We start from the raw sequence: 20,060 nt of genomic DNA, 5'->3' as shown, positions 1-20,060 counted from the left end.
CTACTCCCATTGTAATCACTGCACTGGGGCAATTACGCTGCTGCATATAACATATTTTAGAGCATATACAGTATTTAGACAGAGTTGCCTATGACCTTCCATTATGAGTCCATCCGCTCTCTAAACAACATTCTTGAACTCTGTTTGTTTGCGTGCGCTGTGGATCTCTGGAAATGTCTTCGTTTTGCACCATTCTCACCGTCTGCAGCGTTTATTAAAGCCGCTTCCGACAAGACTGTTTATCTAACCTGACCCACGAAAGGAGTGAGGCATCCCACCTCGTCCAGGGATAAAGTCTGATGGAAATATTCACGTTGGTGAGCACACATGCAGAATACACAGTTTGTTTTTAAACCCCAAAAACATTATTTTCTGTGGTTCAGGACAGAACCTTTAGTCCAGAGGTCACTAACAGGTGGAACACGGTCTAGATGTCGTCCTCTTCAGACCTGAACATAAAACTTATCACTGTTTCCATTTGAGCCTTTACAGTGTTGGTTTAGCGACCCAAGAGACTCACAGGCCAACTGCGTGTGTTGTAAATCATCCGACGTGATCCTCAGCTATTCTGAAAGTCGGTGAGTGACATAAACACGAGACGAGAGAAGTGAGTCAGAGTAAAGTAAGAAAAGTAATTTCACATGTTTCACAAGAGAGAAGTAGACAAAGAAAGCTTTCAATCAAGACCGGGCCGACGCTGCTCATTCTTCTGACGGGCGGTTCAATACCAGTGTGACTCATATGTGCCCAGATAGTGGGGATTGTCAAAAGCAGCAAACAAGCTGACGTCCCTCACTCAGCGAGAAAAGTGGGGCCGAGACATAAAGGAACAGGAGGAAAGTGTTCAAGTGAAAATCAAGAGGAGAAAAGTGAAAGTTAATCTTCACTTTTAATTTGAATTAAACAAAGCATTTCAATGTAGGATGCTTAATAAAAAAATTAAGTTTGTATATGTTTTTTTTTATTTTAGAATTTATTCATAATCCCTCGAGCTCAATGTGAAAACATAGATAGTGTTTAAACATTATTGCATTAGTGTTTTATTAGATTGTCAGTTGTTGATCAAACACAGATGTTAATAAATCTCATATTTCAATTTACGTTGCAGTGAATCTTCACATTATGATGTTCGGGACCTTTGCTTGAGGAAATGGTCTCTTCCTGGACCTTTCATTGAATATGAGACACACTCTCCCTCTGTAATCTAGCACATCATTAGTTTATGTTGTAAACTTATTAACATGATGATTTTTCCCTTGGATGCGACGCCTGTTATTGGTGAATCATTGAATTCTGTGTGTTCTCACATGTTCGGAGCCACCGTGTCCAAAGAGAACATCCACCATCAACCCTCTGAAGCTGGACCATAGATTCACGTCTTCATCCACGTCGAGGACTCTTGAAATGTAATGACAGCACTAATTGCAGATTCTTGAATATCATATAATTTGAGGTCGTTAATTCAAGCAGTTATTTTGTGCAGAGCATTAAAAAGCGATTGAAGATTACAGGGGAAAACCAATTAGGGATAAAAAGACAACACTGAAAAACCTAATTAGTGGAGTTCGTCCTTACTGAGACTTTCAGATTCTTCTACAGCCGATGGCCTCGTGCACTGAAGCTGCTCTGGTGACACGTGACCACCCGGCACTTTACAGAGGCAGGTTCCTCCTTTAGTTCATCACTTGTCTTTGTAGTCGACTCGCTGAGCTGAATGTTCCTGTATCTGCAGCCGACATTCTGTGAATTGTTTGAATTTGTCTCAAAACCCATCAGGACTCTGTGAGACAAATCCACAGACCTGACTGGTACAGATGAAATTAAATTGGATTATGTGTAGCAGCTGTGGGAGATGGAGTCAAGCAGGATTTCACGTGTCTGCACAACAACACGCGTGTCAGAGGCCTCATGTATGTCTTTTTTTACTTCTGATGACTCATCCTTTGAGCCTGAAAACACCAGGACCATTTACTCCCATTATAGTCACTGCACTGAGGCAATTACGCTGCTGCATATTATATAACGTAGAGCATGTACCGTTTTTAGACGGAGAGGAAAAAGTGAAAGTTAATCTACACTTTTAATTTGAATTTGTATTAAAACGACACATTTCAATGTAAGATGCTTATTCTAAAATAAAGTTCCTTCTTTATTAGGGTATTTATTCAAAATCCCTTGAGCTCAACGTGAAAACATAAATATTGTTTAAACATTATTGCATTAGTGTTTTATTAGACTGTCAGTTGTTGATCACACACACAGATGTTAATAAATCTCATATTTCAATTTACGTTGCAGTGAATCTTCACATTATGATGTTCGGGACCTTTGCTTGAGGAAATGGTCTCTTCCTGGACCTTTCACTGAATATCAGACACACTCTCCCTCTGTAATCTAGCACATCATTAGTTTATGTTCTAAACTTATCAACACGATGATATTTCCCTCGGATGCGACGCCTGTTATTGGTGAATCATTGAATTCTGTGACCATAGATTTACAAAGAGATCTTCATCCACGTCGAGGACTCTTGAAATGTAATGACAGCATTTATTATAGCAGATTTTTGAATATCATATAATTTGCCCTCATAAATTCAAGCAGTTGTTTTCTGCAGAGTATTAAAAAAAAAAAAAACGCATGAGAGCACATTGATAAGTAACATATCATATTTTTTTAGATCAAGCGAGAATTAGAGGGGAAAACCAATTAGGGATAAAAAACAACACTGAAAAACCTAATTAGTGGAGTTCATCTGTACTGAGGCGAAACCAGGAGGTTCTGTCTGATACAGACGTCATGTTCCACTGTGTTTGTTTTTTCCTTTTCACCCGGGGGGGTCATAAAGTCTGGGCTCACTTACATCGGACATTTGCACACATGTACAGACACACAAACAAACACACGCGCACAAACAATAGATGTGAAGTGGTCTGATGAAAAACACTCATCTTCCATAAAGAGGAGGATACTGTGCGTTACTCAGATACAGAGCGGTTCACTGAGTTCATACAGCTTCAGACGAATATGAATGAATAGAAACCTAAGTTTAAGGCAACACACAACGTGTTCAGGCGCTTCAATATGTGTTTGATGGTTCAGTGACTGTGAACACGGAGAAGGTTTCCTCACCCTGAACGTCTGCTCCTGCTCTGAGTGCTGAGTGGGTTCGATCTCCTGTGAGAAGTGTTGACAGTCGCAGCTTTAACTGTCAGAATCAGGTCCAGCGAGTTGAAGAGTGAAGCTGAACTGCAGATCAGCTGAAGAGACTTTAGAATATGAAGAATTCTGAACAGAGTTTGGTGGATTTGCTACAGCTGCAGAAGCTGAGGATTATGGGTGATATCTAGTTTTTTATCGAAATTAAAACGACTTATTCTCTCAAACACGACCCCCGGCAGAATTAATCACCGCGTGTGGCTGCAGGGGGCACTGCTGCTCAGTAAATTTTGCATAGTGTTGCTTTAACAGGGTCTCTCCTCAAGGCTTATCTTTCTGGGAATGGGGTGAGTGCTCGACAGGGCAAATCTAAGTATTCAGCAATGACATTCTTCATAAATCAATTGATGAATTCCACGAATGGCTGTGGGGATAAAGTGCTCACTTTTCAATGTCACAGTCCAAATGAAATCACATTTCAGGCACAATCCAATGTCAAGTCTTTTTATGATAAAAATCTCTTTTGGAAATACTCCTCCTCCTCTCGCTGGGTCCTGCTGGGAGAGACCAAGTGAACAGACGGGGGCGGTAGCTTACAAGCGATGGACGGACGCTGTTTTCTTAGCAGTGGTTTTGAGGAGAGAGGAACACGACTGTGTGACCTTGAAGTTTACATGCTGTTAAACATGCTGAAGCTCCACTAATGCTGTCTGATACAACAGAGCTAGAATAAACACTCAGTCTGTGATGGTTTCACTGGTTTGTGGAAGTGTTTTACAGAAGGTGTTCAACTGTTTGTGATGCTGATCCGCACGACATCATGTCAACGAGCGTTCCTATTATTTACACAAACTGCAGCCTGTAAATCATCGATCAATATCTACAATGATGATCTATAATGTAACGTGACCTATGATTATTTTAGAACTAGGTCCTAGCTGGCTACGTCAGGCACATGATCTCAATCCAGCTGATCGTTGTGTTTCAGTTGCTGTGATCCAGACTGAAACCAAGAAACCCAAACAACAACCCCAGAGACCCACAAACAAATAAGGATTGAACTTGGCTGCGTGGCAGAGCAGCACCAATGTGGGCGCCATGTGTCTGAGTGAGCTTCAGAGAGGGAAGGTCTGCCACTGATTAAAAATCAAGTCTCTTTTAACTTTGCTTTTGTGTGTCAAAGTGAGTGTGGGTTTATGCTTTAGTTGTAGAGGCTATACTGAAGCGACGAATAGAGATGCTACGGAAATGAAACTTATGTCAGACACAGTTGACGCTGCACATTTTCCCCGAACAGACGCGAGTTCACTCAGTATCTTCAGAGCACACACATCGATCTTTAACCCACGATTTCCCTGAAGGCAGCCGAGTTGTGTGTTAGAAGGGGTTTGTACCTTTTCCAGACTTTAGCAGCCATAGATATATATATAAAGGCTAGATGTCTCGGCCAACGGAGTCGAATGTCCGCACATGGCGGCCATCTTGCCACAGGCAGCTTGCTCACCCATAACATTGTGTTGTAGTGGTACGAACTTTTTAAATAATCATAACTTGCAAAATTTTGAACAGATTTTTAAACTGTTCGGTTTGTTATGAACATCAGAGATGTAGTTATGACACTGCATACTTATGAATGATTATGTTATTTTCTAAAAAACTTGTACAATGTTCTATAGATGTACAAGATTTCCCTTTACAAATATACATCAAGAATTATTTTATTTTATTTTATTTAAAAAGTTAATTTACCACTAACAAGAGAATGTTATGGGTGGGCGAGCCGCCTGTGGCAAGATGGCCGCCATGTGCCGGCGTTCGACTCCGTTGGCCGGCAACGCGGACGAGACATCTAACCTTTTATATATATATATATATGGTAGCAGCCACTTCATGTTCAAAATTACTCCCAACACATTTTCACAATGATCGCAAATATCTGAGGCTAACTGTAGCCAAGAGTTTTTGCAGTGTAGCGGCTATCTCTCTCTCTCTCTCTCTCTCAAACACATTGACCCGTCTGTTAGTTACCGATGGACCCTCAAAACATCCAGAATATTTTTACTTTCCTTTGCCACCATATCCTCCTCACCGTTAGTCATACTCAACTCTTGTGACATGATCCGACTCCGTTACTCTGATGTGACACTGCTTCTGCTGATGCACGGAGCAGATGCTTCCACTTTCAGTTTAGAAAGTGTTAATTAATAGTATTTTAACAAATTATTCTTTGCTACCACTGATGTGCAAAACGATACCAAATAGGATTCATGTCTGTGACTCAAGCTGCGGGAGGGATAACCTGAACACTGTGCTCCACCAGAACTATTGACGCCCACAGCCCAGGTTTCCAACTGTTCCACGAATCAATAGGAAGCTGTAATGAGCCACGAATCGCCGCAGCAGTGTTCCAGAATAAAGATTTGGAAGAATTAAAAAGCCGGACACAAACAAAGCGGGGTCTGAAATGCTTCAAATGAAAAAAATAGGGTCTGAGAAAGAGAGAGAGAAAGAAAGAAAGCAATTATGTGAGAGCTTGGGGATTCACACAATGGATTTTGTTCTTTTTACAAGAAAACTTTCAGTGAACACGACGACACAGTACGACAGCCAATTACACCAGTGAGTCATGCAGCTGCAGCACCAAGATATTCAGTCGCTATTCAAATAAATATTAGAGCTTGTAAGACATGATGTGTTGGGACCGAGTATCAGTTTCTCACAAAATGCTCCTGTTTGGAAAAAAAAAAACTTCACTCATTCATATTTCTGTTGGTGGAAAACATAAGCAGATATGTGAGCATGGAGGAAAACACGGTTATGAACTCGTTTGACTATGAAGTTACATACTGAGCTTACACATGAATCCAGGACTGTTGTTAAAGGTGAAAGTAAGAGTAGTGTTTTCTTGGCATTTCTTTGGCAAATCCAACAGTGCAACAAAATCACTAAGCTGAAAATGGACGCCAATGTTTGTTTTCATTTTCTTAAGATGTGAGTTTTAATGCGACTGTGACCCGAACTCAACCCGAAGTAGTTTCCATCAGGAGCGGATCTGTCAGCTGAGAATCTACAGGAAGTTCAAGATGCTCATGAATAAAACTCTCAGAAGTGCAGGTTCCAGATCCTCACACCGCAATCAGTCCAGGTTGTGTTTAAATGCAAGACACTGCTTGTCATGTTCCCACAGAGGAAACTTCCTCAGGTGCACGATAAAGTATCCACAGGGTTGATAACATCGGGGCTCGGTTGTTGACTGCTGAAGAGAAACATTGTTTTTACAAGTGATGGAGCCGGAGTCTCCCCCTCCAGGAGTTTATCAGAGACTCGATCGATGCCTTTCCCCTCAGACCTGCTCAAGGCAACACTTGTTTACTTGAAGAGGGCGAGGGAGATATTTGATGGAACTGTCAGTTTGCAGGTGGACGTGCATACAGAGTGGGAACAGGGAGCCAGTCTCCACGGGACAGTTCATCCAGTTAAAGCAATTGGCTCTGTCACCTGTGAAACAGAATAATTGAACCTCTGTGTGAAGTTGTGGTACCTCATTACCTGGAGAGCACTTTGATGACAGCGACGATTACTGTGTGGAACAGGAATTTACGAAAAGGACAAAAACATCCATCTATCTATCCATCCTACTATCCATCTATCTATCTATCTCTCCATCTATCCAACAATCTATCTATCTATCTGTCCATCTATCTAACAATCTATCTATCTATCTATCCATCCTACCATCTATCTATCTACAGTGCCTTGCATAAGTATTCACCCCCCTTGGACTTTTTCCCATTATGTACTGTTACTAACTGGAATTCAAATAGACTTAAATAAACTTTTTCCCGTTTGATCAACAAAACATGCATAGTACTTTGGAGGTGCAAAATAAATTTTATTGTGACACAAACAATAATGAGAACAAAAAAGTTGACATCTGTTGGGTGCATAAGTATTCACCCCCCTGTGTCAATACTTGGTAGAACCCCATTTCGCTGCAATTACAGCTGCAAGTCTTTTGGGGTATGTCTCTACCAGCTTTGCACATCTAGAGATGGAAAGGTTTGTCCATTCTTCTTGGCAAAAAAGATGAAGCTCAGTCAGATTGGATGGAGACCGTCTGTGAACCACAATCTTCAAGTCTTGCCATAGATTCTCTATTGGATTGAGGTCTGGGCTTTGACTGGGCCATTTTAAGACATTAACATTCTTTAATCCAAACCATTCCTTTGTAGCTCTGGCTGTATGTTTAGGGTCATTGTCCTGCTGGAAGATGAACCTCCGCCCCAGTCTCAAGTCTTTTGCAGACTGCATCAGATTTTCTTCAAGGATTTCCCTGTATTTGGCTCCATCCATCTTTCCCTCTATTCTGACCAGTTTCCCTGTACCTGCTGAAGAGAAGCATCCCCACAGCATGATGCTACCACCACCATGTTTCACTGTTGGGATGGTGTGCTCAGGGTGATGGGCAGTGTTGGGTTTTCGCCACACATAGCGTTTTGCATTGAGGCCAAAAAGTTCAATTTTGGTCTCATCTGACCAGAGCACCTTCTTCCACATGTTTGCTGTGTCTCCCACATGGCTTCTGGCAAACTCCAAACGGGATTTTTTATGGATCCCTTTCAACAATGGCTTTCTTCTTGCCACTCTTCCATAAAGGCCAGATTTGTGGAGTAGACGACTAATAGTTGTCCTGTGGACAGATTCTCCCACCTCAGCTGTGGATCTCTGCAACTCCTCCAGAGTAACCATGGGCCTCCTGGTTGCTTCTCTGATTAATTTTCTCCTTGTCCGACTCTTCAGTTTGGGTGGACGGCCTCCTCTTGGTAGGTTTGCGGTTGTGCCATATTCTTTCCATTTTCTTATGATGGATTTTATGGTGCTCAGAGAGATGTTCAAAGCTCTGGATATTTTTTTATAACCTAACCCTGCTCCATATTTCTCCACAACTTTATCCCTGACCTGTTTGGTGAGCTCCTTGGTCTTCATGATGCTGTTTGTTCAGTAATGATCTCCAACAAACTCTGAGTCCGTCACAGAACATGTGTATTTATACTGAGATTAAATTGCAGACAGGTGGACCCTATTTACTAATTATGTGACTTGCAAATGTGACTTGTGAATGCAATTGGTCGCACCAGATCTTTGTTAGGGGTTTCACAGTAAAGGGGGTGAATACATATGCACTCAACACTTTTCAGATTTTTATTTGTAAATAATTGTGAAATCCATGTAATATTTCCCCCCACTTCCAAATGATGCACTATTTTGTGTTGGTCCATTACATAAACTCACGATGAAATAAATTTTAATCTGTGGTTATACCATGACAAAATGTAGAAAAGTCCAAAGGGGGTGAATACTTATGCAAGGCACTGTATCTATCTATCTATCTCGCCATCTATCCAACAATCTATCTATCTATCTGTCCATCTATCTATCTATCTATCTATCTATCTATCTATCTATCTATCTATCTATCCATCTATCTAACAATCTATCTACTATATCCATCTCACTATCTACCTCACAGCAAGTAGGTTCCCTGTTCGAATGATTAATAATTAAACTTTTATTCATCTGATGTGACTTTGAACTGGATACATTCACATTATTTTCTCGTTAATGTTCTATACACTTAAACATGTATGAATTAATTAATCTCAATAAAGTTATCATTTCAATATCTTTTTTTGAATTTTTTTTGTTTGACGAGACTAAAGATGAAAACAAGCCTCTTTCCAAACTCCCATTGATGTTCATTTATATTCACTGTCCCTGTTAAATAAACCAATAAATGCATTTCCTCTCCCAGCTTCATTAACCACACCCTGAGGTGTTTATACACTACAAACACATTGTTTTTGTTCAGTTTTATATACGACACTAATAAGATGCCTGGGGAATCTAAACTTCTTCACATTATGAAGAAGCCTTTGGTCAGTTTCTCGGCTCGCTGATCAATATTATAATGCAACCGCTAACAGGCTGTAATAACACAAAGGTCAAAGGTTATTTAATACCCGAAACCCATTCAAGCTATTACAAGTCAATCTTCACTAACGCTCCCAAACCAATATGCATTAAACACACACACACACGATGAATCCTTTGCGGCTTTATATATGAAAGGCTTTAACCTTCAGGTCAGTAAATCCCTGCAGCCATATGAAGGCAGCAGGACACGCATGTTGGTTAATTAATCCGCTGCCTCCGGCCTGAACTTCAGCTCTTTAATTTCAGTTGATCAATAAAATTGAATTCCCACTTTGTTTGCAGTTTTCCAGCTGTGCTTCATTCGTGAAACGCAGCTGGAGATACTCACGCATCACATTTTACAACATGAGACAGAGGGGAACTAAAACCAGAACTTTTTATGCTTGTTGTTAATTTTATGGTTTAACTTTCTTTAACATTGCTGCTTATGGGAGTTTTGGGACATTTTCACCACTTTGTCATAGAATAATTCATAGAGCTCGGGCGCACACGTCCACCAGGACTCAACAGTCCCTTAAATTCCACCAAGCTGCTCCAAATTTCACACACTCGTAGATTTCTGTCTCCTGAATGTGCCAGAATTTTTAAATCCAGGTCCAGAAACGATTCCCTGTGAATACTATGAAAATTTGGGGAAAATGCTGTATGCTGCAGTGTGAAAGAAAAATCCTGTTAAGCACCTAAATGTAAAAATTCTTCTCTGTTACCGCATCCTTCTATGAACTTTCCTGGAAATCCGTTCAGTTGTTTTTCTGTAATCTTGTTTAATAAACAAATGGACAAACAAACCAATAACCTCCTTAGCAGAGGTAAAAAAAGCAAAACATCACGTTTGCATGTTCACGTTTTTTATGCAATATCCAGACAACAATATCTGAACATATATAATCAACCCAGTCTCCTGGAAACTGGGATTCTGTGCTTGTGAACTAGATTCAGTACAGAGAAAACAAGTGAAGCTTTAGGTGCTGATGATTCCTCACATTTCCACTGACTGTGAGCAAACTGTCATGACTGAGGCCCACAGCTGGATTCCTGCTGTGACCTCTCACTGTGCTGCTCTCAGCTTCAACACTGTCGTAGAGAAATAAAGGTGAGAGCTATTTACTGAAAAGCCTAAAGGTTCAAATGACCTTTCCACCACACATCACTACAAGCTGCCAACTCAGCCATCAGGGACAATTTGTGGGTTTAGTGTCTTGCCCCAAGCAGGCCCGCAGACTGGAGAAGACAGGGGATTAAACCAGTAGTGGACGACCCGCTCTACCTCCTAAGACGCAGGCATCCGTAGTTTTATTTTGAACAACAAGCAGATACACTCAACCCACGAGAGCAGGAGCAGGACGTTTCACAGAGCTCACTTTTCAATTTGCATTCACGTAAAAAGAGACTAAGCGACACATGAGGGTAAAGTAGTAAATAGAAGTTAGTTCACTCACCAGCCCATCGCAGGTACTGATGGCTGCGTTCCCTTTGACACTGGCCCCGTCCCACACCTCTCCTAGATAGTAACACTGGGAGGATCGAGCTGGGCGGATCTGGGCGCCCTCCAGGCCACCGTACCTCCTCTCCGTCAGGAAGCCTGGAGCCAGCAGGTGAGGGTTGAGGGTGAGGTTAAAGTTCAAGCTGTGGCCGCCATGCCACAACTGGTAGAAGACTCGATCCAAGTCGGCCGGCCCCTCCGAGGCTTCCCGGCGCTGCACTCTGCGAGCGTGGTGCGACAGGAAGTTGGACAGGAAGTGACCTCTGGCATCCACTCTGGTGGGGCGCACCACTTCATACTGCGGCAGATCCCGCAGAAATCCCTCTGTCAGACATGATGGGAGGAGAAGGAGGAGGGTTATTAAATCATGGGAAAGAGGAGGGTCATTATATAATCAAGTGGCTGTAAAGCTGTAAACAAAACCGAGGAAACTCTAAACAAATCCATGTGTCCGATCTGTCATTGTCATGTTGGAGTACAGCTACGCAGGATGCAGAGCGTGTTGGAGAATCACTGTATCAGGTCGGATAAACTCAGAGAAACTCCTTCTCCTGATAAAAAAATAATACTCCAACTTGATTTCCTGTGAGTCGCTGAGGCAGCAGTGTGAGAACGAGGGTGAAGACGAGGAGCCTCAGGACGAAGGAGCAGCCCGCTCCTCTCTGCTCTACATGAAACGACCGTAAAGGCACGTTTTTGTTCCACAAGCACAAATTTAATCATCCTAAAGATATCGCCACTTTTTAATTAAGTTCATCGCACTGAATTATCGATATGAGCACTTTTGAAATAGAGTTTTTAATGAAGAGACGGAATGAGGCATGAAACTAGAGGTCAGAGTTACTGGGGATGTGAATCCATCATGAGCCTGTAGGATGGATTACTTTTTAACTCACAGTTATGTTGACATTCTAGTCATTAACTATGTTCAACTAGAATTACCACCCTGCAGCTGTAGGCCTCCACAAGCCAACGCAGCTTTACTCATTAGGTCAATGTGACCTTTGACCTTTGACCACTGAAATCTTATCAGTTCATCTTTGTGACAACGTGTCAACATTTTTAGAAATTCCCGGAAAGGCGGACTTGCAGAAACGTGTTCAAGAAGCCAAACATGTAAATTGTGAGGCCACCGTGACTTTGACCTTTTACCGCCCAAAGCTAATGAGTTAATCTGTGAGTCAAAGTGGCCATTTTTTAAGAATTTGAAAGGATTCTCTGGATGTTTTCTGAAGAGAATCCATTCAGGAGTCAAAAGGGGAACTGGGAAGTCACCTTGACCTTGAACTTTGACCTTCACCCACCAAATTCACATTAATATCAGAACCTGACTGATTTATCGTCAATTAAAATCATCCGATATGAGCCTTTCACAGATATAAACCTTTATATTAGCTTTATTTGACAGAATAAACAATTCAGAAAAGATAAATATTCATATTCAATGTCTAAATGTCAAATATATAGAACTAAATTCCACTTATAAGTATTTGGCTGGATTTGTGTTTTCTTTTTATTCATAGATAATTATATCGGAGGCTCTAATTTGATGATGTTCATGGATAATTAAAGATTTCACCAAACTGAGAACAAACAGCCGAGAGCCAGCAGATCTATAAATGAGAGAAGAGGGAGATGGATTATTTAACATCTATAAACAACTGTAAAAACATACTAAGTATAACTGCATGAACAAATGAGTCCGCTCTGCATGAGCAAAAGACAGAAATGCTTATTACTGGTGTCACAACAACTGGAGTCGTCTCATTTATTGGGTGTAACTCATGACACAAAGAAAATACTTGTTGCATCACAATTTCCAGACACAGCAGCTTCTGCAGACAATCTGAGAGTCCTGCTCCCGAACCATCATCCTCCCGGCAATGGCTTCATCTCGTCGGAGAGAACCGAGGAGAATGCAAACAGCGAATTCACAAAAGCTTCGTTAAACAACCCTGAGCTGGTTTTATCCGCACAACTATGTTCAAGAACACAACCGAGCAGAAAGATGTGAGGAGTCTGGCAGGCGTTGATTTGGAACGTTCCCTTCCACCAGGAGCAGGAAATACACAAACACCCACATTCTGTTTGCTTTTACCTTTGTTGTCGAGGTCAATCCAGGTGGGTTCAATGTTTTTTTCTTGGATGCTTTCCGCTCCACTGCAGTTACAGCAGCTCCAGTCGAATTAAGGGCCATGCAATGTGACTTCAAATCAGTATCACAAAATATTTCAAACTTTTACCTTGATTACACAACACGTCTTTGCGGTATAAATTATCGATGGGAATCGAACAAACACAACCTCAAGGACTGTGAAGGTCCTGATAACTTCTGAACCGTGTTTTTTGTCAATGTGTTAAAGTGGGCACAGGTAAGCGGGGGAGTGGAACGGAGGACAAGCGGCAGGGTGGCGCGGTCTGTGATCTGCGTCTGTGTCCTGAAGCAGCGGTGGGCGGCCGCTGGAATATGAAAGTCCCCGACAGTTGGTGAATGCACGCACCAGGGAAAGTATAAACCGGATTAACCGACATGAGAAAGATTAGGTCGGGGAGAGTTAATTGCCGAAGTCTAATGTGTGTTATACTGCAGCACAGGAAGATCAGATGGAATCTTACATAGACACGAAGCTACAGCAAAGAATCTGAATGAAAGGCTGATCCAGAGTCTGAATCGACCATGAATTCCACAAACACTTGTGTGTCTGTGAGCCGAACACATTTCTCACTCATCGTTCATCTTCTCCGCTTCACACTCGAAATGTCGATTGTTAATAGCCCGGAGAAAAATGTGAGCTTGTGTCTGAAAGAGATTCAGTTTCATTTTATGAAAAAAACACTGACTATAGAATCCTCACTGTGGATAAACCAGGTAGGATGAACTCACAGTTTTCTAACTTTGGTCTAGACAACGTCCAGCACACAGACAATAACAACTGACAGTAAACTGACCGGTCTGTTTTGAGGAGGACGCTCTGAACAAGAACATCCACATTTTACACTTTCAACAAAGCCTGAATCTTCCTGGAAGAGTTTCTACTCCAGAGACCATCAGTCAATCAGCACGACTGTTTTTCATTACATGCATTCAGATGAAACATGGATCCAGATGGAGATTCCTTTTTTTGTTTTATCTTCATAATGTTCAGAACTTTTCTTTGGCCTTGGCAGAGGGATGAACTCCAGCTCCTTGTGTGGTGGATCCCTTCATAGGAGGAGATAACTCACAACACATGAAGTCTTTTCTCAATCTGCTGTTGTTGCCTCCGGCGTCCTAATTAACACAAAACACACACTAGTATTTCATTTTGAATTCAAGGGACTTGGTCGTGGCAGCGGCTCCCCAGGGGATCCCAGTGATTGTTTGCCATGAGAAGAGGAAAAAGGAATGTGACTTTCAATTTCTAAGAAACAATCATAACTTCTATAATAACACCCTATGGGGGGTGGGGTGGGGAGGGGGGGGGGGGGGGACACCTGTGTTTGCGTCTAGAAGTCGCTCGGCTTGGGAAAAGATATTTGATGCCCAGAATCAACAGGGGCCTTTAAGTGGCTGACAGGGGGGAGGGGGGTGTCAGAGAAAATGAGATGATGCATGTGTCTCAGTTCTGTTTTGGTTCTTACTGGTTGCACCAACGTGTGTCACCGAGCACCTCTACGTGTTAGGGAAGGCGCCCCCCCCCCCCCAGCGACAGGCGTCTGCAGAGCCTGACAGCACTTTGTTGATCTCTCAGCTGATTCATGACGGATGTGACGGAGCAATGAGCTGCTTCACAAACACTTGTTAAAGAATGAAGAATCCATTCTGTCTGACAGCCCCCCCCCGCACACACACACACACTCTCCAGAGTGACCACACATCACTCTGGAGCCAGTTAAGAGAACTGGGATCTACAGCAGGAGTGTGTGCAGTCTGGTTTAGCTGGGCTGTTGGGCCTCTGTGGGCGTTTGCATGCTTTGTGCACCGTGTGTTGTTTTGACCTCTAGTCTTATTTAATGACCTCATCTAGTTGTGCTGTTTTTGTGTGTTACTGCTGCACAACTTCTGGGGACTAACAAAGTTCTGCTCGACTCCTTGTTTCTGTTTCCTCTGCACGTCCCTGACGTCTAACATCCCAACCACGTAGCGCGAGGTAGAGCCAGAGGATGAAAGTGTTGGCAGCGGAGACGAGCGAGTGCATCCTACGAGACAAAGAGGATTAATTCTCTGATGTGAGGATATCCACCGAGCATGACCACTAATACAATTTGCAAAGTATAGGATGGAGACCACAGATCCGTTGTGAGGATGATAATGAATCCTCTTAGATTCCCAAGATGATTCTGCTTCCTGTCCTTCGACGGAGGAGGTCAGAGGTCAGTGTCAGCAAAGAGCTGCTCGAGGCAGCTGAGGGGTTTGCTCAAGGGCACTGCAGAGAGGGAGGAGGGGGGGGGGATTCAACCTCTGGGGATTCATCTGAATCATCACTGAGCTGAATGTTGTGTTTAATTGCTCTGGCCCGAGGACTGTGAACACAGGTCAGTGCTGCAATGAGATGCACTCATGGAGCAAATGTGCACAAAAGAGGCACCAGAGGACATGAAGTCATCCATCACATGTTTGTTTGTTTGTGTGATGTTTGTTTTCTTGTTTGTTTGTTTGTTTGTTTTCTGGCTCACTCACCTGCTTCCGGTGATGCTCCAAGCGTGTTGCATGTTTGCAGGAGCGTCAGATGTGCGATGAAGAAGAGAAGGGGGGACACTCTTCGTCCCAACGCGTGACGCCCGCACTCCAACCGGGTCATGTTGTCAGGACGCTGGGCTGCGCTGGAGAAACATTTAACGCCTCTCACACACCGCGTCGACTGGAAAACTCAAATCACTTCCATCTGCGCTTAATGAACCTCTCCTTCTTCTCCTTCTTCTTCTTCGTTCCTTTGTTGCACCTAAACTCTGACTGTCCCGACCAACTTCTCCAACTCAGGCCCGGACATCTTGCGCCTCCGCGGTGCGTCTTTGTTGCGTCCTCGGTTCTTTTGTCCGTGCGTCGGTGCGATCGTCTGCTCACGGGTGGCGGTGCCCTCTGTCCTCCATCTGTCTCCTCCCGACAGCCAGTGACAGCTCCGAAACTTTTTTCCTCTGCAAACTTTCTGCCGAGCCACCCCCACAGATGGGAGGACTTAAGACAATGGGCCATCTCTCCGGAGGGGCTGCAGGCTTAAAGGGGAATGCTCCTCCAAGAAATCGGATCCAGTGGAAGTTTCAGCCTCATGTCGGGTCAGTCGGGTTCAGTGGGTCAGATGAGGACCGGTTTCTCCTGTTCCATCCACCGGAGAAAGGATTGCTGAGCATGGCTCCGTCAGATCTGTGTTTCCTCCCTTTGGGCATGAAGAGGAATCTGATAAACTGTCTCTGTGGTGGAAGCTGTAGGGCAAAAACTTCCAGAAAGTCCTAATGAAAGTGTTGTTGAAGTGTGAAGAAGTTCATGATTTCATGGATATTTGAAAACTACATCTACCTGAAGTCTTAAAAACACAGAAGAGAAATTAAATTATTCATCATATTAATTTCAACAACAAAAAAATCCTTGAAAATGTATTTTTCATAGATTGGCTCTGGTGGAATAAAGTCTATTTCAAATCCAAATGTTCATTAGGCTCCAGAATGTTATGTCACTTTATTATTGGTCTTTATCTGCCCAGGCTTAGCGCGCCCTCTAGCGGGAGCGCGCAGGCACCATGGCTGGACCACAGGTTCAGGGATAAAGCTCCTGAGCAGCTTCAGGTTTCAGATGCTGTGGTTTGTTGTGATAATTTTATTTCTCTGCAAAACTAACACGAGGTGCACGAACTGAAATGATGCAGAATATTGTTCCAGACCAAAACCTGTCAACACTGTTTACATCTTTCATCATTTTGATTCTGTGCCGCTTGAATTTGAGCATTTAATTCCTCCTCCATTCATCTTTTCATTGTTTACTTCCTATTATAAACGCTTCATGTCTTAATTCTTGCATTTTGTCTGACTACTCTTGATAAAAAGTGGTTTTTTGACACACATGAATCCATTTGCGACAGATTTTTCCCACGGTAACGGATGCGTCCCATCCATCCCGGGTCTGGTGCCTGTTGTTGGGTTCAGGATCTCTTTCCTATGACTGCGTCTGCGTCGCCTCTCATTGGACCAATCGCAGAGCAGCAGAGGAACCTTACACCTGTATAAAAGCAGACTCCCGGTCAGCTGTCATTCAAAAAGGTGTGATGAAGATGAGGGTCCGCTGAATGGCGCCAGAGACGCTTTACGCACAGGACGTTTGGCTGGATTCTCGTAGCCTGTGCGCACAGCAGAACCTCTGGTGAGGCTGCAGGTCTCTGACTTTAAAGATGGATGGATTATTGAACTACAGCGGAGCTCTGAACCTGAGTTCTGCAGCCGATGGGATCTTTAGTTTCGAAGACATCGACATGAGCGCGGACGGGAGCGCCATCCTGAGGATACTCATCTCCGTGGTGTACTCCGTGGTGTGCGCGACGGGTCTGGTGGGGAACCTGCTCGTCTTCTTCCTCATGAGGTTACGCCAAGGTCGGAAGAGGTCGAAGATCAACGTGTTCATCATCAACTTGGCGGTGACGGACTTCCAGTTCGTCCTCACGCTGCCCTTCTGGGCCGTGGACACCGCGCTGGACTTCAGCTGGCCGTTTGGAGACGCCATGTGCAAAATCATCCTCTCCATCACCGTGATGAACATGTACGCGAGCGTGTTCTTCCTCACCGCGATGAGCGTGACCCGCTACTGGTCGGTGGCCTATGCCCTGAAGAAGAAAACCTACCGGAGGTCGCGGTGCGTAAAGTGGGTGTGCGCGGTGCTGTGGGTGGCCGCGACCGTGGCCACGGCTCCGACGGCGATCTTCTCCTCTGTGACCGTCGTCGCTGGGGAGAAGCTCTGCCTCCTCCGGTTCCCTGAAGGGCATGACTGGCTCGCCCTCTACCACATCCAGAAGATCCTGATCGCCTTCATCATCCCCATGCTCATCGTCTGCGTCAACTACCTGATGCTCCTGCGCTTCGTGAAGCAGCGGAGCATGGGGACCAGCAACCCCAAGCGCAGGTCCCGGGTCACCAAGTCTGTGGCTATCGTGGTTTTATCCTTCTTCTGCTGCTGGATGCCGAACCACGCCATCACCTTCTGGGGCGTACTGGTCAAGTTCAACGCGGTCAACTGGGACAAGTCGTTCTACATGGTGCACACGTACGTGTTCCCGGTCACCGTGTGCCTGGCGCACGCGAACAGCTGCTTGAACCCGGTGCTGTACTGTCTGATGAGGCCGGAGATCAGGAAGATGCTCAGCGGTTTGTTCTGGAGAGCGTCCACTGCATCCACCAGCCGGGCCTGCGCCACGCGCTCTGTAACGCAGGGCGAGACCCAGGCTGTCGTTCCTCTCCAGATTATGGACAACGGAGAGTACACGCTGTCCATCATAGACCGGAAAGGAGTGTCCGGCTCCAAAATGATCCCGAACACCAGACAATCCCAGTGAAAACCAGTGGAGTCAGATGCTTTTACTTTGCTCTGCAGGTGACCCACATTACATCACAACATTTTACAGGAAATGTCTTCATCTTCATCATCATCATCATCATGGTATCGATCATGTGAGGAGGCTGAACTGTATTTGTGGCATCTCTGAATCCTAAAACTGTGACTTGTTGATTCCACTGATGGAATAAACCGATGTGACAAGCAAACAGGTGGAACAGAGACAAAGGGACACATGTGGAGAAATGTCCCTCACTGGAATAGACCCCGGGACGTGGAGGGATCTGAAAAACAAATTACTGCCATGCACAATGTGGGATCTTGAAGAAGGACCCATAACGGACAAGAAGATCAAAACAGAATCATGTTGCAATGTTTTCTCTTCATGCGGCTGCTCCCTGTGAAGCATCTTTGTAAATAAATGGCTTTTTTCCCGTCTGAGGGGATCGTTGATTCTTCTCCCCCAGCAGATGAGGACATTTCACTGCTGTCATGTAAAACAGCAGATATCACATAATTTAACTTCACAGAACATCTTCAGTTCTGGGGCATATCTAAATACACGAGTAGAGGGTTTCCAAAGTGAGCCAATATGATCCATATTCTATGTTATGAGCATAAAAAAATTAATTCCTAATACTCAATCCCTAAGAATACACTGAACTCATGGATGGAACATTTCCGACATGTCCATCACAAGCTGTGAATGAAGGGTCCGTCTGCACTGGTGTGTCTGAGGTGACCCAGGAGAGAGGTGGGCAGCAGCTGTAAAGATTCCAGCTGTCGCTCCGGCCTGCTCCACGGCACTCGACGAGGCAGCAGAGCACCAGCTCAGACAGGCTGTCAGGTTTAATGAGAGTCTCTCCATGTCCCCCTGTCCGTCTCGCTGTGTCCAGAGACTGTCTGTCCTAAGTGGCCAAATTACAGCTGGACCGATATGGATTCCTGGGGTCGATGTTAGGGAGTAAAAAAGTCAGACACTGATAACATTTTGGCTGATATCATTTTGTTTAAAGCCTTTTCGGCGCTTAATCTGTAAAATAAAAAGTTTTCATATCAGAAAACATAAACACTGACATGTCTGTGAAAGGCTCTTATCATCATATTCCTATGAATAAACTAAAAACAGGTCTAGACTCCACGGTTCAAATCAGCTTCCCCCTAAGGTGACAAGTGTTGAGAGTGTGTTCTCAGCTTCTATACATTCAACTAATTAAATATCTAAAAGTTCCATGAGAGCTTTCATGGATTTGCATCGTAATCTACATCTCAGCTTTCTTTCACATTTACATGTTGGGGAATTATAGATCCAATTCCCTTTATGTCAAATACATGCAGTACGATTATTATCGAAAATATAAACTTGTTTTTCAAATGTCTGAACAAAACTAAGTTTGAGATCGATGATGTCACAGAGTAAGTCGTCATGGTGGTGGAGAATATAAATTATAATGAGATGAGCTTTGTGTCTTTATCTTATTTAAGTCAGTTTTAATCTGAGATATTTGATGATTCATTGATATGATACACATTTGATTTCTCAAAATAACAACACGGGGAAATTGGAGTTGTTGTTGTTTACTGCTTATTCTAGTTTAATTTATTTAGATTAAATTGTTGTTCCTAATTTCGTCTGTGTTCTTTACTAATTATTTTTATGAATGTTTTATCATCTTAACTTTTGTTGTTGTCTTTTCTACTTTTGATTGTTTTGGAATGCATTAGTCTTTAAATCTGAATTTTTCCAACTCATTATTAATTAATTTTAACCTCCCATGTTTCGTAAAGCACTTTGTGAACTGTGTTTGATAAATAAAGTTTGATTGATTGATACTAATTGATGTTGAGTGTAAAACTACAATCACGCAGATGTTAAAAGCAAACTTGAATCCATATTCTTTCATGTTTGTC

At 43.4% G+C, this 20,060-nt stretch overlaps 2 protein-coding genes across 2 annotated transcripts in view; one reads left to right on the top strand and one right to left on the bottom strand.

Annotated features, from left to right (window-relative positions):
- Positions 1-15,729, bottom strand: part of LOC128462204 (A disintegrin and metalloproteinase with thrombospondin motifs 7) — a 72,293-nt gene extending 56,564 nt beyond the window's left edge. The window contains exons 1-2 of the mRNA XM_053447542.1: positions 15,297-15,729; positions 10,593-10,960 (exon numbers count right to left, since the gene is read on the bottom strand). Coding sequence (XP_053303517.1) covers positions 10,593-10,960; positions 15,297-15,417 — 489 coding nt within the window. The 5' untranslated portion in view covers positions 15,418-15,729. The remainder of the gene's footprint in view (positions 1-10,592; positions 10,961-15,296) is intronic.
- A 1,266-nt stretch (positions 15,730-16,995) lies between these two features.
- LOC128448090 (relaxin-3 receptor 1-like) lies at positions 16,996-18,150 on the top strand. Its single transcript, XM_053430998.1, has one exon. The coding sequence runs from the start codon at positions 16,996-16,998 to the stop codon at positions 18,148-18,150; it is 1,155 nt and encodes a 384-aa protein (XP_053286973.1).
- Positions 18,151-20,060: the final 1,910 nt, after the last annotated feature.

Source organism: Pleuronectes platessa, chromosome 1 (genome assembly GCF_947347685.1).
Source record: "Pleuronectes platessa chromosome 1, fPlePla1.1, whole genome shotgun sequence".
Taxonomy (NCBI): Eukaryota; Metazoa; Chordata; class Actinopteri; order Pleuronectiformes; family Pleuronectidae; genus Pleuronectes; species Pleuronectes platessa.
This window is presented reverse-complemented; position numbering and strand designations above follow the sequence as displayed.

Coding starts and splice junctions, on each gene's coding strand:
- LOC128448090 (XM_053430998.1), top strand. CDS start 16,996: ATGGATGGATTATTGAACTACAGCGGAGCTCTGAACCTGAGTTCTGCA.